The sequence below is a fragment of the Ursus maritimus genome, unplaced genomic scaffold, assembly GCF_017311325.1.
Source record: "Ursus maritimus isolate PB19 unplaced genomic scaffold, ASM1731132v1 scaffold_11, whole genome shotgun sequence".
Taxonomy (NCBI): Eukaryota; Metazoa; Chordata; class Mammalia; order Carnivora; family Ursidae; genus Ursus; species Ursus maritimus.
This window is the reverse complement of record NW_024423453.1, coordinates 31,010,976-31,033,181: the sequence shown is the minus strand read 5'-3', so window position 1 is coordinate 31,033,181 and position 22,206 is coordinate 31,010,976. Positions and strand designations below refer to the sequence as shown.

At 40.7% G+C, this 22,206-nt stretch overlaps 2 protein-coding genes across 4 annotated transcripts in view; one reads left to right on the top strand and one right to left on the bottom strand.

The window, feature by feature from the left end:
* The first annotated feature begins 1,244 nt into the window (after positions 1-1,244).
* UCP1 (uncoupling protein 1) lies at positions 1,245-9,416 on the top strand. Its single transcript, XM_008685422.2, has 6 exons — positions 1,245-1,370; positions 1,989-2,187; positions 5,029-5,229; positions 5,329-5,430; positions 6,189-6,369; positions 9,302-9,416. The coding sequence occupies exons 1-6, from the start codon at positions 1,245-1,247 to the stop codon at positions 9,414-9,416; spliced, it is 924 nt and encodes a 307-aa protein (XP_008683644.2).
* Positions 9,417-13,303: 3,887 nt separating this feature from the next.
* Positions 13,304-22,206, bottom strand: part of ELMOD2 (ELMO domain containing 2) — a 32,679-nt gene continuing 23,776 nt past the window's right edge. For all 3 annotated transcript variants that reach the window (XM_040626329.1, XM_040626330.1, XM_040626331.1), the window contains exon 9: positions 13,304-16,861. In XM_040626329.1, coding sequence (XP_040482263.1) covers positions 16,716-16,861 — 146 coding nt within the window. In that variant the 3' untranslated portion in view covers positions 13,304-16,715. The remainder of the gene's footprint in view (positions 16,862-22,206) is intronic.

Sequence of the window (22,206 nt, the reverse complement as noted above, 5' to 3'; positions counted from 1 at the left end):
TTAATGCATCACTCTAGGTAAATTAGCAGTAGATTTCACACCTGGGGACGTATCTGGACACGCATTTTACTCAGAAGGAAGCAAAAAGTGGGGGTAAAGATGACTAACCCAGGGAAGGGGAGCAGCAGAGCTGCAGCCGAGGGACCTGACAATGTCCTTTCCACTGCACTCTCCTAAGAAAAGAAATTAGAAGGAGCAAGTTACATCTCACTTTATATAGCACTTTAGCCATTTGCTATTTGCTTTCTAGTATGTCAATCATCTCACCTGACATCCTCTTACACAAAATGTTCAAATGAAACACCTTATTTTTTTCAAAAGTTCTGAGTGTTGGGGCGCCTGGGTGGCGCAGTCGTTAAGCGTCTGCCTTCTTCTCAGGGCATGATCCCTCGTTCTGGGATCGAGCCCCACATCAGACTCCTCCGCTGGGAGCCTGCTTCTTCCTCTCCCACTCCCCCTGCTTGTGTTCCCTCTCTCGCTGGCTGTCTCTCTCTGTCAAATAAGTAAATAAAATCTTTAAAAAAAAAAAAAAAAAGTTCTGAGTGTTCTTGGTTTCTGCCTGGGATTTTTCCGGGTCTGGATTTGGTGGTTGCAAAGAAGAAAGGAAGATGAGAAGTTAATAGAGGAAAGCAAGCCGAGAAGATGCCTGCAAGGTTCCAGGGGAGTCAGAGGAATTAAAGGGGCGCCCCACTCTCGCTTCGGAGAGCTCCAGCTCTGCAGGACTTTTTACCAGGATACCCGAGATCGCGCTTGTTTAGGGAGCCCCCAGCAGCTCTCTGTCCCAGCGGAGGGCACGCAGCCAGGTGCGGGGGTGCCCGCTGCGGTGCCCCGCCCCCGACACGCGGAGAGCAGACGGCCCGGTGCGCGGCGTGGGCTTTCGCGCGGGAGCCGCTCCGCAGGCGCGCGTTGAGGACGCGGGTGGGAGGGACCTGGAGCCCCGGGGCACGCCCCCTCCAGCTCCCACGCGCGGGTCCGCCGAGACCTGGCGAGCGGCCGCCCCGGAATGGCCCGCTACATAAGTGCCCCCGCGCCGGCAGGGCGCGCAGGTGCTGGCAGCCTTTGCGCCCCGGCTCCTCCTGGCACTCGCGCCCGGCTCGGCCCCTCTGCTGCGCTCCCCCGAAGGCAGCGAGCCGGTGTGCTTGTCCCGGCGGGACAGGAGTGGAAAGGCAGAGAGAAATCCCACCTTGTGGGGGCCCGAGTCCTTCCGTCCTTGCGCCCGCTCGTCGCTCCGCCTTGGAGCGAAGATGGTGGGCCCGACAGCCTCCGACGTGCGCCCGACGATGACGGTCAAGATCTTCTCAGCCGGCGTGGCGGCCTGTGCGGCGGATGTGATCACCTTCCCGCTGGACACCGCCAAAGTCCGGCTCCAGGTAGCGAGCGAGATGATGGGGAGGTGTCTCAGGGCAGAGAGGGGACACCTATTCTGTGCGCCCTTTTGATAACGGCTTTGGTGTAATCCTCAGGTAGGGCGGGTGGCCCCCTTAACGGTGTGGGCTTGGCACAGACCTGGATTCATTCGGGTGGGAAACTGGAGCTTCTGAGATTAACAGAAGAACCGCAAGAAGCCACGGAAGATAGGTTGACCATGACTACTGCCTGAGCCCCCAAAGTTAGGGTGCACTAAATGTTCTAGGAGCTAAGACTACCAGCCTCTCCGGAGTTTACAAGTCAGGTTCTTTGCCTTCCTTAATTTGGTAGGGGCACCTTCCCATCTACTGCTTAGGGGTTCTGGAGGATTTATACAGGGAGGGTTGGAATGTTCAAAATGCACCTTGTAGCTCAATCTCTCTCTCTCTCTCTCTCTAGAGAGAGAGAGAGAGAGAGAAGATGCTGAGAAGGGAAAAGGAACTGAAAACAGTGAGAAAAATCTTGGCTTAAGGTTTCTCCACAGAGGACAGCCTGTTGCCAGTCTTTGTTTTTTCCTCACCAAGTAGGACCTCCTTACTCAATTTTCATTTCCCTCTGACCCGTACCTTTCTCATTTCCAGATTCAAGGTGAATGCCAGACCTCCAAAGCCATTAGGTATAAAGGTGTCCTGGGAACAATCACCACTCTGGCAAAAACAGAAGGACCAATGAAACTCTATAGTGGACTGCCTGCTGGTCTCCAGAGACAAATAAGCTTTGCCTCTCTTAGGATTGGCCTCTATGACACCGTGCAGGAGTTCTTCAGCACAGGGAAAGAAAGTAAGCAATGAGCATTCCTGGGAGGGGCAGATAGAGACATGTGCTGGGCTCAGCTCTGCTGTTCAAGCAATGTTACATGCAGGATAGTGGTCTTCCTAACAAATTTGCAAGCAGACTTCCAATATTAGCTTCGTATTCATTGTTCAGAGAAAGAAAAGGAAATGTGCAAAATCGATTTTTCAGATGCAGATTTATACTTATAAAAATCACCTGGTCAGTCATGGAAGTTTTGGGCCTAATTTGGACATCAATCTGGAGAAGGTGGATGAGCTGCAGAATAATGTTTAACTCGAATTTCCCCAAATGGTCAAGGACAATGACCTTCCCCGATAGAGGAAGATCGTTCTTTGGTCAAGGGTATAGGAGTAGCTGAGCTCCCCTGCTAGAATGTCCAAACAAGCTCTCAAGGTCCATTTGCAGAAGAATGTAAGGTAGTCAAGCTTCCAAGGCTCCAGACACATCCGATGAGGTGCTGCATGTAGCAGTCTGCTTTTCTTAAAAAGAAAAAAAAGAAAAAGTGGACTTGGGATTACCTAGCTTTATGGGACAAGTTATAAATATTAGCTATACAAACATATAATGAGTTTATTCTACACAGTTTCAAAGTAAAGTCTAGATGCTCTGAGATCAATACTGCATTGTCCTATCTGTAGATGTAGCAAGAGAAGAATCACAAAGGACGTAAAGCTGTGCGTTCTGGTAGTTTCTTCACAGTTGATTGTTCTAACCAATTGTTGAGTACTTTATATACTAAATTAATAGGACATATTTTGGCAGTATTGTATGTTATGCCTAGTCCATGCATTTCCTTAGCTTTATTGAGCTGCCATGTGCCAGAAACTGTGTTAGATGCATAGATTATAGATGTCTGTCTAGGCAAGAGCTATGAGCTGTAAATAGGTTAATAGATGAGTATGTACTATGACACATGCTCTGTGAGAAGTAATTACAGGATGTTGGGCACATGGAAGAGGAATATTTTACCTAGCCTTGGGGGCATGGTTGGGCAAGATTTTCCTGAAGAACTAATGTCTGAATAGAATCTTGAAGGACCGATAGGTGTAGTAAGGTGAAGTGGCAAGGAAAAGCCTTTCAAGTAGAGTGAAGGTCATGTACGAAGGCTCAGAGAGGAGTGGCAAGAACACACAGGGCAGAGAGGGAGGACATGTTGGCAGGGAGGGAACCAGGTCACAAGGAACCTTGCAGACCATGCTAAGAAGTTTAGATTTTGTCCTTACAGTGATGGGAAGTCATTGAAAAATGTTAAGCAGGAAAGTGCCATAAACCACTTATATTTTTGAAAGATCACTTTGGCAGCAGTATCTAGATGTATAGGAAAAAGGCAAGAAGGGGTAAGTTAGAAAGTAAGAAACGATCAGGGTAGGCTACAACAATGGCAATAGGGAAGGAGAAGAGGGATCAGAAAGATTTAGGAAGTGAACTAACTGAACTTGGTAGGCAGCTGGCAGTAAGGCGTAAGGGAAAGGCTGGGATGGAGGATGGCCTCTGAGGTTCTGGCTAAAGGTACCACTCAAGGAGGGAAGGAATATGGAAACTGTCTTAGGGGGAAGGTAAGACATTACTTGAAGATGTGTCAACAAGTAACATCCAGTCAACACATGAGCTTAGGAGAAATATCTGGGCCAGACTCCAGGGAGTTACAGGACGAACCATCGGTAGGATGGAGCGATCTAGTGTGGAAAGGACTGAAAGGTGATGGGTGTGCCTAACAACAGGAGCCCGTGGGTCTCCTTCGCCAAAACATCACAGGGGAGTGGTGGAGATGGAAGCTGGATTGTGGAGGATTGAAGAGGAACTCTGAGGAGGGCCGTGAGAAATGAAGCCAGAAAATATAGCCTCTCTCTCAAAGGGCTTGACAGGGAAATGAGAAGGGGACTGGAGGACAGGATGAATGCATCGAAATAAGATTATAAATGCGGGCCCAAAGTGAAGGGAATTGTAATCACGTGACCTTGCCAATTAAAAGATGGTTATCTATTATATGCTCAGCTCCTGGACAAGTATGAGGAGAAAAGAGTACAATCATATGGTTATGAAAATAACTTACTTTCTGTATGCAGGACAGTATATTATGTGCTATGTTAATATTATTTTAACTCACACAATAACTCTATGAGATAGATATTATTATCTCTGTTTTACAGACTAGGAAACAGACTGAGAAAGTCCTTGATGAGTAAAATGTGCTTGATCCGTACCTTAATGTTAGGAATGAGCACAGTGGAGGGAAGCTCCAAGACTATTTATAGTTTATTAAATAAATCTGTCTTGAGAAACCTAAGCTTATTTTTCAAATTTTCAAATCAAAAAATACTTGCTTCGCTTCTTTCTTTTTATTTTTGTTCCCTTTGTAATGGGTTGTAGCCTAATACCACTTGGCATCCCATGTGGGGGCAGTTTGCCCACTTGGGACTTTCCTAAGACCCCTAAATCCACTAATGAATATTACCATTGACGAGAGGAAGTCTAAGCATCCTTGGTGACTGGTACCTCCTCCCAGTTGGAAAATACTGAAAAAGAGAGCTAAATATAGGAGAGAACTAAGCACTGTTTAAATAGGCATTTGTGTCTTCTTTGTCCTTGAAAGTCTTTATTTATTTATTTTTAGTTCCAGTCAACTTGGACGTTGCTAGCCCTAAGGTGATTCAGCGCAGACTCAGTACCTGGTCAGCACATGCACGAGCTTGAGGGAAACAGAAAAGATAGAAAGATACAGTAATACGAAAATTAAAGTGACATAGAGTAGCACTCTGGGTCTTCATTTTTTTTTCCCCTCTTCTTTTCCTTTTTGCTTGACAAATATCTTTTCTCTCTGGATAGCAACAGCTAGTTTAGGAAGCAAGATCGCAGCTGGTCTGACGACTGGAGGAGTGGCGGTGTTCATCGGGCAACCCACGGAGGTCGTGAAGGTCCGACTTCAAGCGCAGAGTCATCTGCACGGCCTCAAACCTCGCTACACCGGGACTTACCACGCTTACAGGATCATAGCAACGACCGAAGGCCTGACAGGCCTTTGGAAGGGTAAGTGACTTCAAGGCGAATTTGATAATTATTAAAACATATATATCCTGTTAGCACCTTATCATATAATGGAGCTATTGTACATTTTCTTTTTTCTAGGGACTACTCCCAATCTGACAAGAAATGTCATCATCAATTGTACAGAGCTAGTCACCTATGACCTAATGAAGGCGGCCCTTGTGAAAAACAAACTCCTAGCAGGTAACTTCCTCTTAGATATGTAACCCGTGGGTCTGCACATTTACATTTTCATCCTGGAGCTTCGCTAGCCACGTTGTACTGAATCCCTTATTTATAACAGTTAAAAAGTTAAGTAATCGTGAACACTAGACAGAACTTTGAAGCGAAAAACAAAACCCCAAAACACTAAGTTTTAGAAGCTTTGCTGCAACAATTTTTTTTGCAAGAAAAAGAAAGTGTAACTATATTCTTACATCAGCATTAGTCTCACTTAATACTACTATCCGGGACTTCAGTTAGAAGCTGCTTCTTTATACAGCAGAACTCAGGAGGTGGGCCCATCCCACACTATATCCAAATGAGCTGGTTACATAAGGAGCTCATCAGTGTTTTCCTCCAAAAAGTAGTACCATTGGACAGGTTCCTAAGATAGTCTAACAGGTTCTAGAGACATTGAAATTTTCCCTGGGCAAGGACTTCAATTCAATGAAAAACTATTAGATGCCTATGTCTCAGGCATTAACCCATTCCCGAAGGGCGCACAGAGCAGACTCACGGGGTATTTTCCTAAAACACTTATAATCCACTGTGCCATGTACTCTTTGTCATCTTTTTTGATAAGGGTAAGTAAAACCTTCCTGATTATAATTTTATTTATTTATAAGACATCCACGTTGGTCTCCTGATACCATCAAGTTTCCAAGGATCTGATAGATAACTAAAAACTAGAAGCTTCTTCCAAAAGTCTGCTGCTGACTTGTTTCATTGATCCATTTTAGACGACTTACCCTGCCACTTCGTGTCAGCTCTCAGTGCCGGATTTTGCACAACAGTCCTGTCCTCGCCAGTGGATGTGGTAAAAACCCGATTTGTTAATTCTCCCCCAGGACAGTACACGAGTGTGCCCAACTGCGCCATGACAATGCTCACTAAGGAAGGACCGTTGGCTTTTTTCAAAGGGTAGGATATGGTCTTCTCTGTCTATAATGCTGTGTTCCTGCTATCTGTGTGCTTTGGGATGCTGTCTTATCCAAATAGTTGACCTTAGTCTATGCCAGATGCTTAGTGTCTATTTTTCCTTGCCATAACTATCTCCAATCTGCCAATTCCACTGGGCCAGAAAGTGAAAAACTGTGATCTTAAAATGTTCTCAGCCTTGATCAGAGGCTCACTTAAATTCAGTGACCTTTCCCTTGGTCCCAATCTCTTGGGAATATGGACAGGATTTTGCCTGATCAGGGCTAGAGAACTGTAAAGTGGAGGGAAAGCATAATAGAGGGCTACAAGAAAACAAGATGTGATTTTCACTATTAAAAGACTTTTTTAATTTTAAGTTTTTATTTTAATTCCGGTTAGTTAATTCCAGTTAGTGTTCTGTTTCAGGTGTGCAATACAGTGATTCAGCACTTCCACACATCACCCCCTGCTCATCACAAGTGCACTCCTTACTCTTCATCAACTATTTAACCCATCTCCCTGCCCACCTCCCCTCTGGTAACCATCCGTTTATTCTCTATAGTTAAGAGTCTGTTTCTTGATTTGTTTCTCTCTCTTATTTTTTCCCTTTGCTTATTTATTTCTTAAATCCCACATATGAGTGAAATCATATGGTACTTGTCTTCTCTGATTTAATTTGTTTAGCATAATACTCTCTAGCTCCATCTGCATCACTGCAAATGGCAAGATTTCATTCTTTTTATGGCTAAATACTATTCCTCCATGTGTGTGTGTGTGTGTGTGTGTGTGTGTGTGTGTGTATCTTCATCAGTCAGCGGACACTTGGGCTGTTTCCATATCTTGGCTATTGTAAATAATGCTGCTATAAACATAGGGATGCATGTATCCTTTTGAATTAGTGTTCTTGTATTCTTTGGGTAAATATCCAGTAGTGTGATTGCTAGAATTTTCACTATTTTAATTTGATGAACTCAGATTTTTAGATTGTATTAAAGTGAAACTCGAGAAAAATCATTGCCACTGACCTAGGAAAGTCATGCAGAAAATGATGTGGTTTAGATAATTATTATACTCACCTTGACGCTAGTATTATGTAGTAGACCACATTTCCCATTAAGCAGTATTACACTGGATACCACCTTCCTAAGAAAATACAGTAGGAACTAACGTATGGATACACAGCATAAGGATTAAACTGGTGATAATATAGCAACTTCACTAACCCTTTAAAATTGTAAGGCAATGCCTCAGACTTTATAAAATAAGCATAAATGCACCATACACAAGGTTTTCGATTCACCATAATCAACACTAATGATACATTAATTCAAATGAAATATATTATAAAATTCATTTAGAATGGATATCTCAGTTATTAACCATTAACTGCTTAACAATACTTTTATTTTTTTTTCAAACTTGAAACCTTTTGGGGATATATGCTGCAACAAGGATGAACCCTGAAAACATTATGCTGAATAAAATGGGCCAGACACAGGACAAATACTGTACGATTTCACTTATGTGAGGTATCTAGAGCAGTCAGATTCATAGAGACAGAGGTGGAATGGTGGTTACAGAGGCTGAGAGGGGGGTAGAGGGTAGGGAATTATTGTTTTTTTGTGTTTTTTTTAGATTTTATTCATTTATTAGAGAGCAAGAGCATGAGTGGGAGGGGCAGAGGGAGAGGGAGAAGCAGACTTCCCGCCGAGCAGGGAGCCTGACACCAGGCTTGATTCCAGGACCCTGAGATCATGACCTGAGCCAAAGGCAGACCCTTAACTGACTGAGCCACCCAGGTGCCCAGGAATAATTGTTCAATAGGCACAGTTTCAGTTAGGGATGACCAAAGTTTCTGGAGATGGGTAGTGGTGATGGTTGCTCACAATGTGAATGTACTTAATACTACTGAATTATACACTTAAAATGGTTAAAAGGGTTAACTTATGAACATCGTACCGCAATTAAGATACACACACACACACACACACACACACATACACACACACACACATCCAGGAGTCAGGAGAAATATGTTGAGACCTAAAAAAACCAAACAAACAAACAAACCAAAACCTTTGGTTCATGATTTTTATAGGCCAGATCTCTTTAAAAAAATCTATCCAAGGCAGATTTAACTGATGACATCTTTCCCCCCCTGGAATGTTTCGCTACAAACATGCATTCAAAATCAATCATTTGGTCTGCACAACAACAAAAAACAATGATAAAGGGTGCCTGGGTGGCCCAGTTGGTTAAGCGTCTGCCTATGGCTCAGGTCCTGATCCCAGGGTCCTGGAATCAAGTCCCACGTTTGACTCCTTGCTCAGCAGGGAGCCTGCTTCTCCCTCTGCCCCTCCCCCTACTCGTTCTCTCAATCTCTCTCTAGCTCTCAAGCTCTCTCAAATGAATAAATAAAATCTTAAAAAAATGAAAAAAACCCACCAAAAACCCAAAAAACTAAAAGAAAAAAAAGCACTTAGCTCCTTGACAACCTGAAGCCAAGAACTGCCAACATCTGGACAGCACTAATTTCTTCACTTTGGAAAACGGTCCACTTACTCACCGATTTTTCTTTGCTTTCTCCACTTCCTCTTTCAACAGTTTCCTACCTCCCATTCAGAAAGCAGGGCAAAAGAAAGCAAAAATTTCCCCACTCCTCAAAAAAGGAGAGTTATTGGGAAATGCCCCTTCAGAAAGGACACGTGCTTTGGTGTGGTGGGAATGAAGGCCGTTTATGTATTTGGATAGACGTGATCATTGTTGTTCTGAAGCAGTATTAGACAGCTAGATGAAACATTATCTTAGCCATCCCTGGGACGGTGAGGAGTAGGTACTTTTAAGTGCATTTATTTGAGAAGAGGGAAGCTGTCTGTGCGATAATAGCTCTAAGGATTCTAACGAACTCAGAGAATGGTGACATGCCCTTTTCTAGATTTGTACCTTCCTTCTTGCGACTCGGATCCTGGAACGTCATTATGTTTGTGTGCTTCGAACAGCTGAAGCGAGAACTGATGAAGTCAGGGCCGACCGTGGACTGTGCCACATAATCATTCTTCAGGAAAAGGCGGTAACACACCCGTGGGAATCTTTGCTGACCGGATAACTAAAATCAAAAACGAAAACAAAACGCCTCTTCCCTTGATTTCACCCTAAAACGATAAAGGAATTCTGAGAGAGTGAGTTTTGGACTTTTTGAAGAAAAGTTAATATTTATTTCTTGTGACTTTTATTCTCAGTGTTTTAGGAAGGAGAAAACAAAATGCTCAGTGTGCACCCTGGTGCATGCCATGTGCAAATAAGTGACTCCATTCGATTGGCTGTTTTGAGAGGGTGTGAGTCTTACGATTGAATATGAAGAAATTTAACATGTTTTAATTATAATTCATGTTAACAGGAGAGAAAAACTGAGTGGTGCGTTTTATCTTTATAAATAGAAATGAACAGTTATCAAGGAAAATGCTGTTTCCTTTTAATTTATTAACCCAGTTGTCAGTTAATATATTCAATAAAGTACTGCTAATACCTTTGAAGGTTCGCCATTTTGGATCTATATTTGAATGTAAAACTTGCAGTTCACCCAGATTACAAAACTGCCCAATAGCAAGTGAAGTTCTTTGGAATCAATAGGCATAAACTTACTTTAAATGTAATTGGTACAGATTTTTAATTTGGGGAGTCTATATTTTATGGCATTTATCACAACTTCTAATCTAAGACACTATAATCAGGGCGTATCGTTATTAGAATTGTGATATCTATCCCAGAATTACAGAAGTTTTGAGCCAGAAGGTACCTTTGGTTAGGCAGAAGAACAGTCTGAGCTGCCTAGTGAGATAAAAACTAATCTTCATGGCATCTTCCCAGCCAAGCTAAATTCATCATTAACACGGGCAGTAACCTTTTTCTCATGCCTACAAACCAAACGCAGAAAAATTAGGAAAAGAATAAACAAGAGATTAAAAAAGAGGTATATGACAAAGCCCAGGCTTGTTTTAAGCCAAAAACAAAGAATGGCGGGAGGCCCAGGAAGACCCCCGGCTGTCGGGCAGCATTCTATTTGTTTTCAGCAGCTCCACATTCTACCTACCGTTGTGTTTTTTCCCGACTTTATGAGGTTTCCCTAGCGTTGATTTCCCCTGTTGTTACCTGTATAATGGTCTTGCAGCCGATGCCTGCAGTAACCCTCACCTGTCACTCTGATCTCACCACTCCAGCGCGTGCCGGCCTGACTTCCGGTTGTGTCAGCATCTCTATAGGGTCTTCTTCCGGCCCACAGAGCCATCTGTGTGCGCCTGCGCATGGCACACTAGACGAACGGAAAATAACACACCCCTGGGAGCAGCCCCTGCCCAGTGACTAATGAGAGTTTGTGTATAAATACTTTAGTCCGCTCACCATCACCCAAGGACTCAAAATCCAGTTACACAGTGTTATTTTGCTTAATACAAAACCCTTTATGGGATGACTTCAATTCCCTCACTCCCTTACCAGTGTTTCCTGAGATCACCTCCCTAATGAATGACAAATCCTTATCTCAAGGTCTGATTCTGGGGGAATCCAAACTAAGACAAACCACAACCGTAGAGTAGCATGTTTCTATCAAGAATATGGAAGAAAACATAAAAGTTTCTTTCTTTGCTGTCAGGCAATAGGCAGTAGTGAAAAGATGCTCCCCCTTGATCAAACTGTAGTTAGGCTCCTCTGAGCTGGTTTTTTTCTATTAAATCCTTTCTTAGGCATGTCTTCAAAGGCCCAGTTTAACAAGAATCAGGCTAAATAGGTTTAGCCAGAATCCTTCACCCTTGATAAATGATCACCCTTGATAACTGATCAAAAATTCCTCCTCTACCCTTGATATCAGATCAATTCCCTTGGATTTTCTATGTACGCATTTGTATCTTTTATGAATAACTTTCTTTCCATCCACTTGTTTTACTGCACGACGTAGGACCCTGGCACGACTTTGACTTTGAATAGATGTGCTGTGACAATTTGGATTATTCATCAAATGTTCACTCCTTAGCCCTAATAGGTACATTTCCTGTTCCATTGATGTTGGACTTGACCGTGTGACTTGCTACCCGACCAAGGGAACGTGAGTGGACATGATGTGAGCAAAGGCTTGAAATATCTGTGAGCCATTGGGCGTGCTCCTGTGCTTCTGCTGCCAATGAAAGAGCATCCCTCAGGTAGCCCGTAGGTCCCAGATGAGTAGATCACAGGTTCCTGTCGCAGCTGACAGGAACTGAACCCATGACCTGAATTTAAGGCCAGCTGAATCCAGCTGTGAGCAGCAAAGCTACCTGCTTAGCCTACGCATGTGTGAGGAGGGAATGCTTTTTTTGTACGCCACTAAGATTTTTGTGTGATTGGTTGTTACACATTGTTACTGTGGCAAAAACAGACGGAGACAAGTGGTGACATCCTTTCTTAATTCTGATCCCGATGTTTTACCATTAAATATATTTTCTATTATTTTATAAATACATTTTGTAAAATTAAGGGAACCCCTATTTCTCATTTGCTAAGTTTTTTAACATGAATGGATGTTGAATTTTTATCAAATGCCTTTTCTGCAACTTTAAAGATTATGTGATTTTCAAACGTTAGTGTGGTAAATTTCATTAATTTTATCCTGGGAATGAACCCAACTGAGCTATAATTGGTGACACATTGAAACAGTGTATCTAAATGTAGTTCATTATTGATTAAATATATTTATTTCTGGATTTCAGTATGCTTCTATTTTATTTGGCATTACAGCATCTAAAATGACACTGGCATATAATTACTCTTTTTCATTCTGTTCTGGTTGGTTTTGAGTCATCAAGATTATGACAGTTTCACGAATTACAGGGTGTCCACCCTTCATTATGTAGAAAAGATTGTGAAAACTGTCATTATTTTATTCTTAAATGTGTTAACTCACCAGTCAGTGTAAGCCACACCGTACAACTGTAGGGTTTTAATGGAAAGATTTTTAATTGCTGATTCCCTTAACAGTGCTCAGACTTTTTGCTTCCCTATTTGTACACTTTTGTTTTGGTAAGCATATTTTTCTAGAAATGTTTATATTTGATCTAAATTTTCAAATTTTTGAGGTTATCCTTAATATATTTTCTTTTCACTGTTTGCAGGAACTGTAGTGACGTTTCATATTTAATTCTTGATATATCATTATTTGCTTTCTTCCTTATTCTTAATTTATGTCACCAAGGTTTATCAGTATTACTAGTCTTTTCCAAGCAACAACTTTTTACTTTTGTTGATTCTATGGTATGCATTTCTATTCCATGCATCTGGGCTCTTGCCTTTAGTATTTCCTTCTTTATTTTCTTTAGGTTTATTTTGTTCTTTGCCAAACTCCTTGAGATGACTGTTTTGTCTTTAATTTTTAGCCATTCTTTTTTCTAATACATACATTTAAAGCTATAATTAGTACTGACTTTAATAAGTACTTGGTTTTGCTCTATCCAACCAGTGACATATGTAGTATTTTTGTTTAGTTCAAAATACAGACACACACACACACACACACACACACACACACACACACACAGGAATGCTCTGCAGCTGTACATAAACAGAATAAGGAAGCTATGTATTAATATAAAAATGCATCTAAGCTACCTTTCAAAGTTAAGTAAAACATACTGCAGTGCAGCGTGAATTATTCCTATTCTTTGTAAGAATGAGGGTTGGGAGTGGTATCTACTTTTCTGGTCTCATAACCAATTGTTGTTGCCCAATATCATCTTAAATAGGTAATTAGTGGATGAGTTAAAGTCAAACATTTTCTGTGTATTCTCATTTACTCTATGGGATCATGATTAAAGGATTAAATAAGGAAGGCATTATTTTATGAACATAAATGACTTAAATACGGGATCGGGAGGAAGGGAAGAGACGGAAGGATTAGCAGAAAGGCTTATAACAATTTTGACACATTTTTTATTTGTTCACAACATTCCGAACAAAATGGCATCACGTTTCAACTATTGCTTTTACATAAGAAGTTAATTGTTGTATCCAAAGTAGACAAAAATCTATTTCTTTAAGTTGCCAACCAGCACTTTTCCCCCAGGGAAAGCCATTGCTTATTTTTTTTAATACATTAACAGAAACACAGAACTGTCCTATAATTAAAAAAAAAAAAAAAGAATCGCCCTATAATAGTTGGGTGTTACTTGAACTACATTTAAATTTTTTCTTGTCAAAAGCTGAAGCCAGAAAACAAAACGAAATAAAACAAGCTCACTCATGACTTCTCTCAGATGTTTAGTAAGTTCATTAATCTTCGTTAACAACCTGCTTGCGTGGAGAGGTTCATAAATGTGACAATGGAAAGTAAGCCTCCCCAGACTTGTTCATTGAGAACTTGGGTGGACCATTTATCCTGAGAAAATAGCTGCTGGTCCCCAGCATTAACTCAAGGAGGATAATAAACAAACACTACTGCCCTGCCAGCCAAATCTCTTCTCTTCTGTGCCATGATAGTGTGTGATCTCTCCTGCTCTGGCAACGAGCATTCCACTTTTCACTCATGTAATGCTGCTCCTTTGAGCAAATCTTTGACCAAGTTCAATTTCACTGAATGCAAAGGGGAGAAACAGTACATAAACAATTATTAATACTGGAATAAAAATGAAGACTACATATATTTTTCACATAGAAAAATACATACAAATCCAAATGGTTGTTAAAATAGAAAAAAACAAACAAGGATGGGCATTTTCGAGAAAAAGATCTTGTTTTCTAAAATGGTGCCAGTAAGACACTGATTTTGTATCTAACTATACCACCGTATTTATATACAGAGAGAGGCTGGTCTATCTAGGTTCACTGATATACCGATATCCCCTGATTTCTCCTATTTCCTTAAAGATTGTCTTTCAGAACATATTTGAACTACAACCAGTGTAATTGCCTGTCTACACTATTCTTGTCACTGGCACACTCTCTTCGATCTGGCACATACAATAACTCGTTTCAACATCGATTCACTTTTCTGATGCTAAAGCAAACATAATTTTCCCGCTACTTCAGTTCTATCACTACTTTGGTATTTCATTCATTATTATAGAAACGGGTAAGATTCTAAATATGGATTTTAAGACTATGTAAAATTCTAACACACATAGGTTGAAAGCAAGGAAAAGTAGGAAGGTAGATATGTTTTTCTTTTCATGTATGTCACTATGTTACAATCTAATTTACAAGTGGGGATACTTAGCTTGGCTTCCAGACTATCAAACGTTAGAATTTATTGGTAGCTTTTAGACCAATTCACTACAGAACTTCTGAAATGGTTACTGATTATTTTAAGCAAAAAGAGGACAACATCTATATTGTACAAACAGAGATGATTTAAAGAACATATTATCGACCAAACTTTCTAATGACATTCTTAAAACATTAAAGTTTTTTTCCTCCCTAGAAGGGGAAAAACTTATTTAAAAAGTTTCCCCTTCCATAGTTGGATCATTCTTTATTAAGCATATTGACAAAGGTTTAAATCAGCTCAAGACCTCAGCTATTGAAAGACTAAAATATAAAGGTAAGTATTTTCAGCGTGGAAACTAAACTAACAGAATTGCTTTCCATGTAAGAGTAAACACTTAGTATATAAAATGAACTTTAATGGTTAGCACCTGATCCTTACCAGGATTTTGCTACATCTCCCAGAACTCTAGAACTGGATAATAAAGCAATGAAAACATTAAAAAAAAAAAAAAAGATAATCCCAAAGTTGAGAAGTCTCTTACAAGAAACCAATTTTTAAATTCCTGTGATATTGAGATGCTAAACCACCATGATTATAATAAAATAACCCTGTTTTTAAAAGTTTTGTCCTGTTGAGAAAATAATAGTTTTAATGCTGTGCTTTCAGTGTACGTGCTATACGACACTGCATCTGTGATCTTCCACTCGGATTTCTGTATCGCTCTTCTCTTTGGCAAGTTTGCAGAGAGAGGTCTGTCAATAGACATGAACAAATACGCACGTCACCAGTCTTGCTCTACCACAGGAGTCAGTCCTTAAATACACCACGGTGATATACACCACGTTAAAGGATGTGCTACCTCTCATCGTGTTAAATGAGGTCTTTAACAGGCTGGTTTCTGTAGGACTTAAGAACTTAGTAATCAGACAAACCTATCTTTAAACTCTTAGTTTTGCTAGGAGTACAAATGTCTAAAACACACAAGGAAGAAATTACTCCCGTTAGAACCTCATCACCATATAATCCTTGACAGCACTTGATGCCCTCCTGAGATGTGAGGAGAATAAAGCTACACAAAGTGCACAGTCACCGTCCTCAGGCTACTGTAGAATCCCACGGACCGTGAAGTCCGTGCACCGTTATCTAGAAACAGATGGAGGCAAAGCAAAAAGAAGCAACAGGGAACAGTAAAATCAACCAACAACGTTTAACGGGTATTTTTAAAAACCTTTAGGTTTTCCTTTTGTTTCAGTTCAAAGACAGTTTTATGGAAATAGCCACTGTCCTTTGAATACAGTCAAGATTTTCTTAGCAAATATCTCTCTTTTCATAAACACTCCCCGGCACAGAAGCCTCAGGAAAGGCCCTCACGCCCAGCGCTAACTGCCATTCTTTCCTAAAAACGGACCGAAAAGCAAATACTGAAGATGAGAAAATGCCTTTCAGCTTTAAAATACCACTGCGACATTTTCAAGTGTGGTACTGAAAAACAAAAAAGCCAGTCACTAATACTGTCATTCTCTCATGAGCTATTACGCTAAATAATCAGAGAAACCAAAAAGGAAGAGGACATGATTCTTTATCCTGACACATCTACGCTTTCTGCCACTAATGACGCAACATCAGGGATGTGATTGAGATGCAACCAAAGAAAGCCACGAAGAACTACTCTTCCTGCGAATTAACCTGGGAAGAAAACAAGAGGAAGGAAATAAAAAACAATCATTTCCAAACGAAAACACGAAAAATCTGAAAAGAGCTGACTTGATAGTTACAACACATAAAAATGAAAACTGATTCTTACACATTTTAATCAACCAATTTAATACAAATACCTGATTTATACTTTTACACTAAATGGGCTAAGTCCCAAGTTCCAAACTGTAGTTTCCAGGCCTCTACAGAAGGGATCTTTGGAAGGATAAGGTACCTTTGGAGGACAGTGTATAAACGACTGTAAACATACACTGATTGTCCACTAGCTTTCTTAAATAGAATTTCTGAAATATTTTCGTAGGAAATTATATATAACGAGTGTAGTTGATCAGATAATTTCTATTACAACATATAAATTCTGTTGTGTGTGCAAAATGTGGTAGAAATAGAAGATACTACGGATGATTCATATTTTTAAAGTAAGTGATACATTACAATCCAGTAAGAGTCCTTTAATCTTTTCATGAAACTTCTCTCTATACATGTTGAAATACATAATGCTTTCTGGCTTTTCTTCAAACCAAAACTTGTCAAATTCATAGACAAGGTAACCTGCAGTTAAAGAAAAATAAAACATAAATACAGCACTCAGTAGGGAAATCACAACCAACGCATCTCATTTTAAACTGCAGAACCATCCTTTAAATTCCACATTAAGATACAATAATCAGACCCTAAGACCCAACAATTGTACTACTAGGTATTTATCCAAAGGATAAAAACTGGTGATCTGAAGGGGCACCTGCACCCCAATGTTTACAGCAGCAATGTCCACAATAGCCAAACTATGGAAAGAGCCGAGACGTCCATCGACAGGTGAATGGATTAAGATGTGGTATATATACACAATGGACTATTATTTACCCATCAAAAGGAATGAAATCTTGCCATTTGCAATGACAGGGATGGAATTAGAGGGTATTATGCTAAGCAAAATAAGTCAGAGAAAGACAAATACCATACAATTTCACTCAAATGTGGAATTTAATAAACAAAACAGATGAACAAAAGAGAAGGGAAGGAAAAATAAAGAAAGATGAAAACAGAGGGAGGCAAACCATATAGGACTCTTAACTATGGGAAACAAACTGAGGGTTGCTGGAGCGGATGAGGGTTGGGGGATCAGATAACTGAATGATGGGGATTAAGGAGGGCACTTGATGTGATGAGCACTGGGTGTTATGTGCAACTGATGAATCACTAAATTCTACCCCTGAAACCAATTTCACACTATATGCTAACTAAACTGAATTTAAATAAAAAAAAAATTTTTAAAAGAAACAATAATCAGAAATTGCACTAATAAACTGCTAGAAACCTGGAAAACCTTATAAGAAATATTTTTGTTTGTTCGAAATAAGCAGGCATTTCAATAAAATATTCAGTATATTTACTGTTTGTCTCAAATATCAATAAAATAACTCAAATGTAAAGAGATACAGTACTGTCAAAAGATGCCTTGGGAATAGGAAAACAAGTTATCCCCAGAGACCCCTGAAACACAAATATGAAAGTAATGAGAAAACATTAGACAGGATAAAGTACATGAAGCTGTTTTCTACTTGATTTACAAATCTAAGAATTATCTCTGCTTTCCTCAATGAACTATCAGCAACTTCTCTTATTAAAAAGAATATATGAGGGGCGCCTGGGTGGCTCAGTTAGTTAAGCATCTGACTCTTAATTTGGGCTCAGGTCATGATCCCAGGGTTGTGAGATCAAGCCCCACATTGGGTGCTGTGCTCATCATGGAGTCTGTTTGTCCCTCTCCGTCTGCTAGTCTGCCACTCCACCTCCTCCCCCGCCACCCCCCGCCTACACTGGCTCGCGTGCTCTCTCTCTTAAATAAATAAAATGTAAAAGAAAAAAAAAATACTTGAACTCTAAATGGTAGGCTTAACATTTTTGTTTTTCAATATCCTCATGACAGTAGCCAAATTAACCCTCAAAATGTTAACAGTATTTAATAAAAATAAACATATATATAGATATATTTACAACCAAAAAGCGTGAATTTAAAACCACTCCTCAAGTGTATTTGGATTCCACCAAATATATTTATTTAATTATTTAACAAATGCTCTCATAGCGCTCGCCATGTGCTCATGCGCGTATTTACTCTCACAGCAATCCTAGGATGCAGTACCGCCTTCCTCCCAGTTTACCGAAGAGGAAACGGAGTGTGCAGAGAGCTTTTACTGTTTTTCAAGTAACCTCCATTGCTCAGCGTTGGGCTGGAACTCACGACCCTGAGATCAAGAGTTGCATGCTCTACTGACTGAGTCAGCCAGGTACCCACAGAGCTTAAATAACTTGCCCAAATCACATAGTTTGCAAGTGGTCTCTATTAAGCTATAAATTAGACTTTGTTTCCACCAGAATCTCATTTCCTCTTCCAAAAGGATATTTAAGAAGAAATAGAAGTGATATTTAAGATTTTTTTTTTTAGAATTCTAAATTTTACTTATCTATTTGACAGAGAGAGGCAGAGAAAGAGAGAGAGAGAGAGAACAAGCAGGGGGAGCAGCAGTGGGAGAGGGAGAAGAGCAGTCTCTCCACTGAGCAGGGAGCCCAATGCAGGGCTCGATCCCAGGACCCTGAGATCATGACCCGAGCAGAAGGCAGCCGCTTAACTGAGCCACCCAGGTGCCCTTAAGACTTTTTTTTTTATGAGAGAGAGCGCGCGCGTGCGCGCACAAGAGAGCACAATCAGGGGGAGTGGCAGAGGGAGAGGGAGAACCAGGCCCCCCACTGAGCAGGGACCCCCCCCCCTTCAATATGGTATTTGATCCCAGGACCCTGGGATGGTGACCTGACCCAAAGGCAGATGCTGAACCAACTGAGGCACCCCAAAACTGACTTATTTCAGATAAATGGAGTGGGGGAAGACAGTGACTACATAAAAGTGTGGCTGGACTATTATAACCACTTAATATGAAAAAAAGTAAATTCTATTTTAGGACATTAGTCATAAATCAAGCAAACATTAACAGTTAAGATCCATGACATTTCAGGGCGCCTGGGTGGCTCAGTTGGTTAAGCCACTGCCTTCGGCTCAGGTCATGATCCCAGGGTCCTTAGATCAAGCCCCTCATTGGTTCCCTGCTCAGTGGAGAGACTGCTTCTCTCTCTCCCTCTGTGGCTCCCCCTGCTGATGTGCTCGCTCGCTCTCTCTGTCAAATAAATAAAATCTTAAAAAAAAAAAATGACATTTCAACATTGAAATATCACTTCATAAGGCCAATTTAAGAAAGATTTCAGATTAATCTCGATATGATAAAACAGATTTTTGTTAACCAGGATATGTGAGAAAAGCGAAGAATAAGGCCTCGTTGGGCACAGGGATTCCACTTGCTTCTGATTCCCAAAAGACAAACTGAGAATGGTAATCTTGTAATTATTTGAAGTAGTATTTTTAATCTTTATTTCATCCAACATTTAGCTTGTATATACACTGGAACAACAGTACATCTATAGATCTTACATAGTCATGTATAAATAGAATCTGTGCTCCCGCCCACCCCTACTCCCATCACACTGATAGGGATGTACAATAAAAAATGTAGAGATTAATAATCTGGGTAGTATGAAAATAAGACATCTATCTAATCTTCATGGTATTTTTGTTTTAGTATTTTTGGCTATTATGTTGTAGCTATTTACCATTCATATAAGTCCTTCAGCTTGCCTTTTTAAGTGGATTCCACACTGGGCATGGAGCCCAATGCAGGGCTTGAACTCATGACCATGAGATCAAGACCTGAGCTTAACCAACTGAGCCACCCAGGCATCCCCAAACTGCTTTTCAGTACTGCCTATGCAAATGATTACTTGGTCTGGAACAAACTGCTCAAGTGTAAAGTACTATAATTTCTTTTTTATTTATTTATTTTTTTATTTTTTTATTTTTTAAAGATTTTTATTTATTTATTCAACAGAGATAGAGACAGCCAGCGAGAGAGGGAACACAAGCAGGGGGAGTGGGAGAGGAAGAAACAGGCTCATAGCAGAAGAGCCTGATGTGGGGCTCGATCCCAGATCGCCGGGATCACGCCCTGAGCCGAAGGCAGACGCTCAACCGCTGCGCCACCCAGGCGCCCCAGTACTATAATTTCTTGCTTCAGAGTTGGGTTGTTGGTCTATAATGCAAATTGGTCTCAGAGAAAGACCTGCCTAAAGTCCTGAGACTGTAATGGCTAAGTTGATGAGACATCAAGAAACTCCAGGAGGAGACATCAAGAAACTCCAGGAGATGACATCAAATTATAGGAAGCTGGCACGGCCTTACATGGCATAGACTCTGAAATCCTTGCAAGAAAGGATGGGAAAGAATTGTTTCCACAAAGCACATCTATTTTCCTTTTGACTCCAGGATGTTTAAAACACTAGACTCAATAGAAATTCCATACAAAATTTCTAACATTAAAATTCCCTGTGCTTTTACTGTCCCTAACCAAAGCGACAGGGACACCTGATGTTTTCCAATAGGGGGTTAAAAATAAGGGAACCAGGGGTGCCTGGGTGGCTCAGTCGGTTAAGTGTCTGCCTTTGGCTCAAGTCATGGTCCTGGGGTCCTGGGATCGAGTCCCATATCGGGCTCCCTGCTCAGCAGGCAGCCTGCTTCTCCTTCTCCCTCTGCTGCTCCCCCTACTTGTTCTCTCTCTCTCAGCAAATAAAATCTTAAAAAAAAAAAAAAAATAAGGGAACCACAAGAATAGGGATTCACTGTACACTGGCATGAGGGATCTTGTGGGGTGATAAAAATGTTCTAAAATTGGATTATGGTGTTGGTTGTATAACTCAGCAAATTTACCAAACTCAGTGAATTGTATACTTAAAATGGGCGAATGTTATGTTTTATAAATTATTCCTCAATAAAGTTGTTATTGAGCCACAAAGTTTTTTGTTACACAAACTTGAGGAGTTATTTTTTTGGAATCACCAAACCAATCAGGACAACACTGGATATCTGCTTATGTTTAAATGTACAAGAGGGGGGCGCCTGGGTGGCACAGCGGTTAAGCGTCTGCCTTCGGCTCAGGGCGTGATCCCGGTGTTCTGGGATCGAGCCCCACATCAGGCTCCTCTGCTGTGAGCCTGCTTCTTCCTCTCCCACTCCACCTGCTTGTGTTCCCTCTCTCGCTGGCTGTCTCTATCTCTGTCAAATAAATAAATAAAATCTTTAAAAAAAATTTAAAAAATAAAAAAAAAAATAAATGTACAAGAGGGGGGCACCTGGATGGTTCAGTCATTAAGCATCTGCCTTTGCCTCAGTTCATGATCCCAGGGTCCTGGGATCAAGCCCCACATCGGGATCCCTGCTCTGCTGGGAGCCTGCTTCTTCCTCTCCCACTCCCCCTGCTTGTGTTCCCTCTCTCGCTGTCTCTCTGTCAAATAAATAAATAAAATCTTAAAAAAAAAAAAAAGACATAAAACTTGACTGGTAAAGGGTATGAAAACCAATTTTGGGGAAGAAACTTCAGTGTATAAGATAGAGAGGTGTGTGTGTGTGTGTGTGTGTGTGTGTGTGTGTGTGCTTTAAATATTTCAAGAAATTTGAAAAACTTAAGCTTCACTGTTTCCAGGATGATTCACAGCTCTTATGGATCTGAACTGACAGAAACAAGGCAACTGAGAAGATCCTATGATGATTTTGTACCTCAGATATTACTGTAATGCTCTTCCTAGACAAGCCAAACAAGATGGTGGTGCTGAGGGCACTGAGATCAACAGTATCCAAAGATACTCACATTAGCCATAATTAGCGGAAAAACACCCAGAATTAGAGGTCATTTTGCACTGTTTTCCTACCTACCACACTCCTGTATTTATTTAATTACAGTAAAATGTTTAATTTGAGGGAGGGAAGAGTTTTTGTTTCTTTTTGTATTTATTTT

What these genes read in the sequence shown, in the direction of transcription:
- UCP1 (XM_008685422.2), top strand. Translation starts at nt 1,245, where the DNA reads ATGGTGGGCCCGACAGCCTCCGACGTGCGCCCGACGATGACGGTCAAG. An exon ending in CCGCCAAAGTCCGGCTCCAG is followed by an intron (nt 1,371 to 1,988) that starts GTAGCGAGCGAG and finishes TCTCATTTCCAG; the next exon opens with ATTCAAGGTGAATGCCAGAC. An exon ending in CCGTTGGCTTTTTTCAAAGG is followed by an intron (nt 6,370 to 9,301) that starts GTAGGATATGGT and finishes GCCCTTTTCTAG; the next exon opens with ATTTGTACCTTCCTTCTTGC.